Source organism: Acomys russatus, chromosome X (assembly GCF_903995435.1).
Source record: "Acomys russatus chromosome X, mAcoRus1.1, whole genome shotgun sequence".
NCBI lineage: Eukaryota > Metazoa > Chordata > Mammalia > Rodentia > Muridae > Acomys > Acomys russatus.
The window spans coordinates 32,936,205-32,948,009 of NC_067169.1; the positions used below are offsets into that span (position 1 = coordinate 32,936,205).

General features: G+C 40.5%; 1 protein-coding gene across 1 annotated transcript; it reads left to right on the forward strand.

The window, feature by feature from the left end:
• Positions 1–585: 585 nt before the first annotated feature.
• LOC127185201 (uncharacterized) lies at positions 586–5,153 on the forward strand. The gene is made up of 4 exons (XM_051141762.1): positions 586–597; positions 3,233–3,307; positions 4,143–4,544; positions 4,617–5,153. The coding sequence occupies exons 1-4, from the start codon at positions 586–588 to the stop codon at positions 5,151–5,153; spliced, it is 1,026 nt and encodes a 341-aa protein (XP_050997719.1).
• The last annotated feature ends 6,652 nt before the right edge of the window (positions 5,154–11,805 follow it).

The following is an 11,805-nucleotide window of genomic DNA, read 5'->3' on the forward strand; positions in this document are numbered from 1 at the left end:
CATCTTAATCTCCTTTTGAATTTTGCCCTTAGGGCCTCTGGTCACTAATAGGAAGGAGATGAAACCCTGATCCTTTTATTGTTTCTCTCCCTCCTGCTCTGTCTCAAGATGGATACAGTTAATTAAATTTTGCACTAGAGTGCCCCTCCAGTGACTATATGACAGAAATTCAAGACCGACATCTGATACAAGCTAGAGAACCATACCTAGTTGTAGTTCCATATTAAATGACTCAGAACTGTAATCCAGCCTTGAGAATTCTAGAATGTTCAGCTTATATTCCACGTGCATTTATTTAGGTTTAATGTTAAATTCTGACAAATAAAGCAATCATGATTTGGGGGCTGCTATGGGCCCCGGAGTTATGAACCCCAGAAGGGTTTATAGGGCAGGTGAGGAGGCAGAGTCTCTGTGGTTACTCTGCTCACATTGCAGCAGCTACAGTACCACCACCAATAGCAGCATTACCAGCTGCAGCAGCAGTAATAGAGGCACCAGAGATGGAGACAAAGTGTCAGTGACAACAGCAATGGTGGCAAAGACAGTAGTGATCAAAGCAATAGTGGCAGTAGCATTATGTCAAAGATGGCGGTGGCAGTATAGTGGCAGCTGCCTTCAGATCAGAACAGATTCTTGGATCAGAGTTTGGCAGCATCATTAGTGTCAAAGATAGCAGTGCCAGTGTCAGCTGCCTTCACTTCAGAACAGATTCTTTTAAAAAAATATTTATTTATTAATTATGTACACAATGTTCTGTCTACATGTGTGCCTGCGCACCAGAAGAGGGCACCAGGTCGCATTATAGATGGTTGTGAGCCACCATGTGGTTGCTGGGACTTGAAGCCAGGACCTCTCGAAGAGCATCCAGTGCTCTTAACCTCTAAGCCATCTCTCCAGCCCTAGAACAGATTCTTGGGGCAGAGTTTGGTGGCATTCTGCCTCCCTGGGCAAAAAGTTCCTTGAAGACCCTTTACAAAGTGTTAGATGTATATTCTTTTGTTCAATGACTTGCATCACTTCCTTTGTAGACTGTACACAGATTGTACTTGCTTTTAACATCATTGTGAGTTCTCAATCATGGATTTTGTTTTTTATAGCTTTTCTACGCATAAAGATTGTTCTAGTGCTGGGAATATAGCTTAGTGGTAAGGCCTAGCATGGATAAGATTCTAGGTTCCATGCTTAGCCTCATAAAGTCATCCATGTTAAGTTGATTTAGATATTAGGTACATTAAGTAACATTTTCAGGCATTTCTTTTTAGGTGTAGAAGGTTGCCTCTTAGATGACTAAGCAGTTTCACAAGTAAACCTTCCAGCAAGTCTAATAGTAAAAGACTCAACTGGGAGGAAATAGCGTGTCTCCTGTTGCACAACAAGGACATCTGTCACCAGTGAAATGAATAGGGTTTGTATTTTAAATTGATCATCTCTGTTCTTTTAGTTGTGCTATAGGTTTTGCTTAACTGAGTTAAATTACATAAAATGAAATGAATAGGTAATAAGTACAATTTTGATAATGCTCTGTAAAATTTTTTTATGAGCATGTATATATAAATTTAAGAACATACACTTAGCATTTCTCCTTGGTACTCTGAAACTGAATTGCAGAAGTGTAGTGTTGATAGAAAATTCAACTTTATGAGAATCTGACAAACAGCGTTTCAAATAATTTGCCTTTTAAAACTTTCCATTGTATTCTGAGTTTCTTAACCGTTCAAGTTTACACAAATGTAAATTATTAAACTATATACAATTTGGCCTGTCATTGAACACATTTAGCCTTGCTAGGACATGCATATTAATGTCATTGGAGTAATCTAAGCAACTTTCAACTTCTATGAACTGTGATGTTTTCATCACTGGAGGCAATACTCACTATCGATTATTGAGAGTCATTTTGGGGAATATTTATACACTACCATATGAAGGTAAACTACTATATTTTTGTAAGGGGTATTATATAACCTATTTCTATGTTATTTTAGTAACTTAATCAGTAGAGGCTAATTTAGGTTATCTGTATCACATATTTTAAAACAAACACGTATGGAGCTACCAAGTCTGTTGACTTTAAATTTTACTCATGTCATAATTTATTCTTATAATAATTATTTTGAAGAAATATAATAGTTATTTATGATAGCTTATTAATACCCTGTCTTATTTCAATAATGTTTTAAAAATTAATATACCAAGAATTGCTTAAGCATTTCCTAATTTAGCCACAGGGTGGCACTATTGGATTGCTTAGGAATCAAAACTTGGCCTAATGCTCTGATCATGGTTAGTTTTTGTTATTGTTGGTTTTTTGTTTTTTTGGTTTGGTTTGGTTTTGGCTTTAAAATCAGTTTAAACATTGAAGACTAATGCCTCTGCCCTGACGTACAGAAGATGTTAAGCTCGATGGAAAAGAGGGGCTCTGATGTAGCTGTACTAATGAGAGCATACTTCTGGAAGCATCTGTTTTCCTTTGTTTACTGAGACAATGTCCTTGGCCTACACAGGATGTCTTGAACTCACCACCCTCCTGTCTTAACTTCCTGAGTTTTTGCTATTAAAGGGATGTGTTACCATGCCTGACTTTTCTACATAGGCATGATATTTTAAATATGCAAACCTGATAATACATCAGGTTTTTAAAACTTCTGAGAAGTGAAATTAAAGTCCTCAGTTTGTTGTTGTTGTTATTTTATCTTTCTTTTTAATTTACTAAGAAGTTTTCTCCTACATGGATATGAATATCTCCTTAAGATGGCAGTGCTAATATGCTTTATGGCTATGCACCAAAGACTGCACATTTCAGTAATGTAATATTAAGCAATTTGTTGCCCAGCATATCACTATTTACCATTTTAAAGAAAAAGGTTTAAATTCCAAATGCATTATGGAGTTCCTATAAACTTACACTGAAGATCTTGAATCTCTTTAGACAGTGAGATCTTAACCATTTTACATTTTCCTTTTCCTTATGTACTAGAACATTCTGGGTGACTTTTTACTGGAATTTTAAGTCTAATCTCTTCTAGTAAAGTCTTTCCTTTCTCCTTCACTTGACTGGAAACCATTTCCATTCCTCATAACTTGAATTTTTATTTCATCTCTGCTTTAATTAAGACTTTTGAAAGATTGGTAAAAAATAAAAATTTAAATAAAGTATGATCACTAATCATACTTATGTGTGGCTCTTATGGAAATAAAGTATTAACTACTTGTGTTGTAAAAACTATTCTAGAAACTGCCTTCCCCATCTGAAGTTTCTGAAATGGAAGGACCAAAAGCCATTGCGACTATCCTGAACTATTGTCAGGTATGGTACTTCCCTTTTTTCAGTGTGTTTTCCTAGAATGTCAGATTGTGAACACTTCTTATATAAGGGAGAATTGTAAACTTAATTGAAATTTTGCTATATCAGATTACTTTTTATTATTCACCTCATTGTGATTATTTCTGACAATATCTCCTTAGATTTGGATCTGCAGGACCGACCCTTTCACAAGCTCCAGCTGTTCATAGATGAGGTAGATTTGGGAGGTGGGCCAACTCAGAGCCCTGGATCTAGGTTGATCTCCCTGCCAGATCTCTCATATCTGCACTACCAGGGCAAGCTCTCCAGTACTGTCCTAACTAGCTCACTCAATGCTGCTGCTGGAAAGGGGCAGAGTCAGCTCTCCAGTGTTCGTACTCTCTGTGCTGGCTCACCTGCACCTGCACAATTGGTGGCAGGGGCATGGGTGAGCCACCCCTCCAAGTACATGAGCTCAGTAGAGCTGTCCCAGCCACTCATCTGCTGTAAAGTGGCATGGCCATCAGGTTGGTGCCCTCCACACCTCACCCCCTGTTAGTAGATGGGAGAACTAGCCCCAAGGTCTTGAGATCAGGAGAGGTGTCCCTGTTTATCACTAGCTGCAGCTTTCAGAAGAGTGGGCCCCCACATCTCAACTGGACAGCACAGTAGAGCTTCTGTAGTAACAATGAGTATTTTTATATTTATACCTATAATGTATATAACAAATTGGAATGTAGGTCAGAAGATGAACAAAAAAATCACATGATCAAAATAGAACACCATTTTCCTAACATAAAATAATGTTGCATAGATATTGTAAAATGTCCTCACTTCTTTTTATTTTTTCATTATGCAGCCTTTTGCATCTGTATCCAGAAAATACAATTACCTGATGTTTAAAATACTTAAATTCCAGAGGCTGAGACAATTTATTCATGAAAATTCCTTCTCTTATCCTCGGAGTCATAGTCCAACTTCACCTGTTTGTGGGGTAGCAGAAAATAGTCAGGATATGGAAAACACCGAGACTAATGATTACACCCAGTCTTACAAGTACGCCAATTCTACTGACCACACCCAGACTTTCCAGTACACAGATGCTAGTGACAACATTCAGTCTTTCCAGTACAATAATACTATTGACAACACCTGGACTTTCCAGTACAATAATACTATTGACAACACCCAGACTTTCCAGTACACTGGTACTGTTGACAACACTCAGCCTTTCCAGTACAATAATACTATCGACAACACACAGACTTACCTGTACAATAATACTATCGGCAACATATAGACTTACTACAATTATACTATTGGCAACACACAGACATTCCAGTACAATGATACTATTGACAACACACGGACTGTACAGTACAATAATACTATTGACAATACACAGACTTTACAGAACACTGATACTATCAACAACACACAGGCTTTTCAGTACATGGATTCTATCTACAACACTGAGGGTATCCAGAACACTGAGAACAATGCTGTTTTCCATTCTAAAGATTCCCAGGCAATAGTATTTGCTAGGTCTTCACGAGAGAGGAAGTATCAAGAAACTCCACCAAGTCCTATATATACTGCCCAAACCTACCAGCAGTATTACAAATTTAGAAATGTGCCTGGCTCTTCTACAATGACCTACTACCGTGACTTAGAAAATCCTAATAGGGGCACCATTACCTCTATCACTTCTGCAAGGAAGACAAGTACACTCTCTCCACGGGAGCTCATCCCCATACAGAATTTCAAAATGAGGCAATTGGCCTTGCTGGAAGCTCAACAAACACCTGTGATTGATCATAATAACACTTTTGGTGAGTTTGGAATGGTACCAATGATTAATATTCTCTAAGCAAGCTAGTGGAAGTTTCTTGTTTCTTATTTTTATGGTGATCTGTAGTTATGTGTATAATGGTGACTGTTGTTTATTGAATAATTATTTTGGGTGAGGTAGCATGCTAATCAACTTATATGTCTTTTTCTGGTGATCTTTATAATGACACCATTGTGATACTAAAAGCGAGTTCGAGGCCAGCCTGGTCTACAAAGCGAGTCCGGGACAGCCAAGACTAACACAGAAAGACACTGTCTTGAAAAACCAAAAATAAAAAATAAATAACTAAATAAATCTATTTTCTTTACCTTTCCCCGTAGTAAATACTCAAAATGATGATTACTGTTTTTAAAAAGGTCAAGCATTCAATTTTACCAGTAAAGATTCAGGAGCCAGGTGCTGGGGTGAAAACCTGGTAGTGCAGAAAGGCAGAAAAAATACCCAGATGCCCTTCCTCAGCCGCCCTTCCCCAGCTGATGTCCCAAAAGGAGGAAGCCTCATTCCCCATACCATCCAAAAAACCTTCAGAGCCCGGGCTTGAGTGCGTGTGGAGCAGCGGACAGGCTGGACCAGCACACGGGCCAGAGAGACACCTAAGGACCCGTCCTGTGGAATGGATACCGGAAGTTCCATTTTCTTGCAAGACACTGTCACATCTGTTCACTATGGGATGTGATCTACCTTTGATGATGAGGTGTGTTTATTGAAGGCAACAAAATAGTACTTGAAATCTTGGCTAAATGATAAACATGATAAAATATGATATAGAAGATCCAAGATGGCGGCGAGCAGTGTGGACCGTGTTTGGAGGCTCCAGTGAACAATTCAGGGAATTGCACAGATTTCTGAGCCAGGAACACCGAGGTCCCCGCACCACGGCAACAGCAGTGCGCCACGTTTCAGAGGGACCAGGGTGCGGAGGACCTGCATGCCCCTGCACACGGGAGGAACGCAGATTTTCTCCGATCGGAGCAGCAGTGGCAGAGGCAGCAGCAGCAGCAGCGGCACCAGCAGCACCAGCGGCACTAGCGGCGGTGGCTGAGGTTTGCAGCTCATAGCCTTCCGGTGGAGGCGATTGGTGTGGTGGCCAGTGGTAGTTGTTGCGGGAGAGGAGACTCTGGGCAGGATTGGGGTCACGTGGTGCCTTGGGACCCAGACTGGACTCGGTGGACAGTTCGGCCCCAGAGTCCCGGGTTCAGCTCAGTGCGCAGTGCCGTGGAGATGCTGACTCAGCAAACAATTTTGCCCGAGGCACTAGCTCAGCGCAGCCACAGCTCCCCTGCTGTGATGCAGGCTGGGCAGAGTGCTCTGCTCCACCAGGGATGCTAGCTCAGCACAGCCGCAGTTCTCCTGCTGTGGCGCAGGCTAGGCAGAGCACTCGGTTCCACTGGAGGCGCTGGCTCGACTCAGCAAGCAGTTCTGCCCGAGACACTAGCTCAGCTCAGCGGGCAGTTCTGGGGCGCTGATGCAGGCTGAGGTCAGCATGCAGATTCAGCCCAGAGGCCTTAGCTGGACTTGCCGGGTAGATTGGTCCCAGAGACACTAGCTGAGCTATGCGCACAGGCTCGGCAGCCCTAAGACTCCGGCTGGACTATCCACGCAATTTAGGCCCAGAGTCCCGGGCTGAACTCAGCACGCAGTGTGAGTCCAGAGACCCTGGCTGAGCTCGGTATACAATTCTGCCCTGGAGACTCGGATGGAGCTCAGCATGCAGTTTGGGACCAGAGTCTCTAACTGTGCTTGGCAGACAGATTGGGTCCAGTGACTCTAGCTGAGCTTTAGGCACAGTCCCAGCTCTAAGACTCTGGTTGGACACAGTGTGCAGTTTGAATCCAGAATTCCTGGCTGAGCTTGGTGGACAGTTTGGGCCCTGAGTCAATAACTGACCATAGCACGCACTTTGGGCCGAAAGCCCCTAGCTGAACTTGGTGCACAGTCCCAGCCCAAAAATTCTGGCTGGACACTGTGTGCATTTTGGGCCCAGAATCTCAAGCTGAGCTCAGCAGACGGTTCAGGCCCTGAGAATCTAGCTGAGTTCGGCCTGTGGTTCGGGCCCAGTGTTCCTGGCTGGACTTGGCAGGGGACACAGAAGGTTGTGGATACCTTGGCGTGACCCAACGCTCATTCAGAGATTCACAATGATAGCAGGACGCACAGCACAGGGGAGCTGAGGATCACTGGCTGTGAGAGTCCAAAACAACAGGGCTAACCTCCTAACATCCACACCAGTGAAGCATTACAGCTTCCAGCCTAGGGAAATCGTGAGAAAACAGGTGAATCTATCATCAGATTCCCTCCATCCAACTCTGGAAGCTACCCAACAAAAACAAAGATGGCAAGATGTCTAAAGGACAGCAGAAAAGCATACGCAAAAAACCCCAAAACAACATGGCATCTCCAGTTTCCAGCTATCCCAAAGAAAACAAACCAGAGAACTCAAATACAACGGAAATACAAGAAAATGACCTCAAATTCTTAGTAATGAGGATGATAATGGAGGAAACAAATAAAATTCGTAATCAAATGCAGGAAGACACAGCCAAACAGGTGAGAGACATGAAAGAAGCACATAGAGTGGAACTGGAAAAACTGCAGGAAAATGCAAACAACCAGATGAAAGAAATAAATAAAACGGTTCAAGCTCTGAAGACCTATAAACAGGCAATGGAAGAAATTCAGGAATATACAAACAATCAGATGAAAGAAATAAAAAAATTCAGTTCAAGATCTGAAAATGAAAATGGAGTCAATGATAAACACACAGACAGAAAAAAAACGAGAATGTGAGGCCTCAGAGAAGATGAGCAACATAGAGGTGAGCTTTTCTAACAGAATCCAAGAGATGGAAGAACGAATCTCAGGTCTAGAAGATACAATCACAGATCTTGAAGCAACCATTAAAGAAAAAGGCCAAATCTGGAAAACTCCTGACACAAAACATCCAAGAAATTAAGTACACCATGAATAGAAGAAATCTGTGGATAATGGGCATTGAAGAAAGAGAAGATATCAGACTCCAAGGCCCAGAAACTATTCTCAACAAAATCATAGAAGAAAATTTCCCCAATCTAAAGAAAGAGATGCCTATAAACATACCAGAGGCCTACAGAACACCAAATAGAATTGACCATAAAAGAAAAACTGCCCGCCACATAATAATCAAAACACAAAACATACAGAACAAAGAAAAAATATTAAAAGCTGCAAAGGAAAAGGTCCAAATAACATTTAATGGCAAACCTATCAGAATTACACCCAACTACTCAGCAGAGACCATAGAAGCCAGAAGGGTCTGGACGGAGATCCTGCAAACCCTAAGAGACCAGAGATGCCAGGCCAGACTACTTTACCCAGCAAAACTATCAATAACCATTGATGGAGAAAACAAAATATTCCATGACAAAAACAAATTCAAACAGTACCTATCCACAAATCCACGTTTTCAGAAGGTACTAGAAGGAAAACTCCATCCCAAAGGGTCAAGCTACAACCCAAACTACTCAGGAAATAGATAACTATACCATGGCAAAAAACACAACTACACAAATGCTCAATTGGAACCAACATCAAAATTAAGACTCTTAACAGTCACTGGTCATTAATATCTCTCAACATCAATGGTCTCAATTCTCCAATAAAAAGACACAGACTAACTGAATGGGTGCATAAACAAGATCCAATATTCTTCTGCATTCAAGAAACACATCTCACCCATAATGATAGGCATTACCTCAGGGTAAAAGGTTGGAAAAAAATATTCCAAGCAAATGGTCACAAGAAGCAAGCAGGCATAGCCATTTTAATGTCAAACAAAATGGACTTTCAACCAAAATTAATCAAAAGGGATGAGGAAGGACACTTCATACTCATCAAAGGTAAAGTCAACCAAGATGACATCACAATTCTGAACATCTATGCTCCCAATACAAGGGCTCCCACATTTATAAAAGATCTGCTAAAAAAGCTTAAACCACACATCGATCCCCACACAATAATAGTGGGAGACTTCAACACCCCACTCTCACTGAAGGATAAGTCATTGAAACAGAAACTAAGCCGAGAAATAACATCATTAACCAATGCCATGGGTCAAATGGATCTAATAGATATCTATAGAAACTTTCACCCAAACAAGAAAGAATATACCTTCTTCTCTGCACCCCATGGAACCTTCTCCAAAATTGATCACATTGTAGGTCACAAAGCAAGCCTCAATAGATACAATAGGATTGAAATAATACCTTGTATCCTATCAGATCACCATGCTCTTAGGCTGCAATTCAACAACAACAGAAATAACAAAAAGCCTACACGTACGTGGAAACTAAACAACTCTCTGCTAAATGACACCTGGGTCAGGGAAGAAATAAAGAAAGAAATCAAGGAGTTTCTGAAATTCAATGAAAATGAAGGAACAACATATCCAAATTTGTGGGATACATTGAAAGCGGTGCTAAGAGGAAAATTCATAGCACTAAGTGCCTTTAAAAAGAAATTGGAGACATCTCACATAAGCATCTGAAGGACACAACTGGAAGCCCTAGAAAAAAAAAGAAGCAGAAACACCCAAAAGGAGTAGACATCTGGAAATAATCAAACTCAGGGCTGAAAATAACAATTTAGAAACTAAGAAAACAGTCCAAAGAATCAACAAAACGAAGAGCTGGTTCTTTGAGAAAATCAACAAGATAGACAGACCGTTAGTCAAACTAACTAAAAGTCAGAGAGACAGTATTGAAATCAACAAAATCAGAAATGAAAAGGGAGACATAACAACAGACACTGAAGAAATACAAAGAATCATAAGATCCTACTTTGAAGGCATATATGCCACAAAATTTGAAAATCTAAGGGAAATGGACAATTTTCTTGATCAATTTCACTTGCCAAAGTTGAGTGAAGAACAGATAAACAAGCTAAATAGTCCCATTTCCCCTACAGAAATAGAAGCAATCATTGATAGTCTCCCAACCAAAAAAAAGCCCAGGGCCAGATGGTTTCAGTGCAGAATTCTACCAGACCTTCAAGGGCGAGCTAATACCGATACTCTTCAAGCTACTCCAAAAGATGGAAATGGATGGAAAATTACTAAATTCATTCTATGAGGCCATCGTTTCATTGATACCTAAACCTCACAGAGACTCAACAAAGAAAGAGAATTTCAGACCAATTTCTCTTATGAACATCGATGCAAAAATACTAAATAAAATACTTGCAAAACGAATACAGGAACACATCAAAGATATCATTCATCATGACCAAGTAGGCTTCATTCCAGGCATGCAGGGATGGTTTAATATATGGAAATCCATCAATGTAATCCACCATATAAACAAACTGAAGAGAAGAAACCACATGATCATCTCTTTAGATGCAGAGAAAGCATTTGATAAAATCCAACACCCATTCATGTTTAAAGTTTTAGAGAGATCGGGGATACAAGGCACTTTCCTCAACATAATAAAGGCTATATACAGCAAGCCAATAGCCAAAATCAAAGTAAATGGTGAGATACTCAAGGAAATTCCTCTAAAATCGGGAACAAGGCAAGGCTGCCCACTCTCTCCATATCTCTTCAATATAGTACTCGAAGTTCTAGCCAGAGCAATAAGACAACAAAAGGACAGCAAGGGTGTCTAAATGGGAAAGGAGGAAGTCAAATTATCCCTCTTTGCAGATGATATGATAGTATACATAAGGGACCCTCAAAATTCCACCAGAGAACTCCTACAGCTGATAAACACCTTCAGCAAATTGGCTGGATACAAAATTAACTCAAAAAAGTCTGTAGCCTTCCTATACACAAATGACAAGCTTGCAGAGGAAGAAATTAGGAAAACCACACCCTTCACATTAGCCACAGCAATATAAAATATTTAGGAGTTACTCTAACTAAGCAAGTGAAGGACTTGTTGGGAAAAAATTTCAAAACTCTGAAGAAAGAGATTGAAGATGACCTGAGAAGATGGCACGATCTTCCTTGCTCATGGATCGGGAGAATTAACATAGTAAAAATGGCCATCCTGCCAAAAGGAATCTACAGATTCAATGCAATCCCTATCAAAATACCTACACAATTTTTTAAAGACATTGAAAGTTCAATTCTGAACTTCACATGGAAAAACAAAAAACCCAGAATAGCTAAAAACAATCTTGTACAATAAAAGGTGCTCTGGAGGAATCTCCATACCTGATCTCAAACTGTACTATAAAGAAATAGTAATTAAAACAGCATGGTACTGGCAAAGCAACAGGCTGGTTGTTCAGTGTAATCGAATCGAAGACCCAGATATGAATCCACACACATATGGTCACTTGATTATTGACAAAGAAGCCAAATCCATTCAATGGAAAAAGGATAGCATCTTCAACAAATGGTGCTGGTCTAACTGGAGGTCTATGTGTAAAAAAATGCAACTGGACCCATATTTGTCACCTTGCACAAAACTCAAATCCAAGTGGATTAAAGACCTCAACATAAAACCAGAGACACTAAGTCACTTAGAAGAAAAAGTGGGAGAGAGCCTGGAACATATTGGCACAGGAGACAACTTCCTGAACAGAACACCAACGGCCCAGGCCTTAATGTCAACCATTAATAAATGGGACCTCATGAGGCTGAGAAGCTTCTGTAAGGCAGGAGACACTGTCAAGGGAACAAAATGATAGC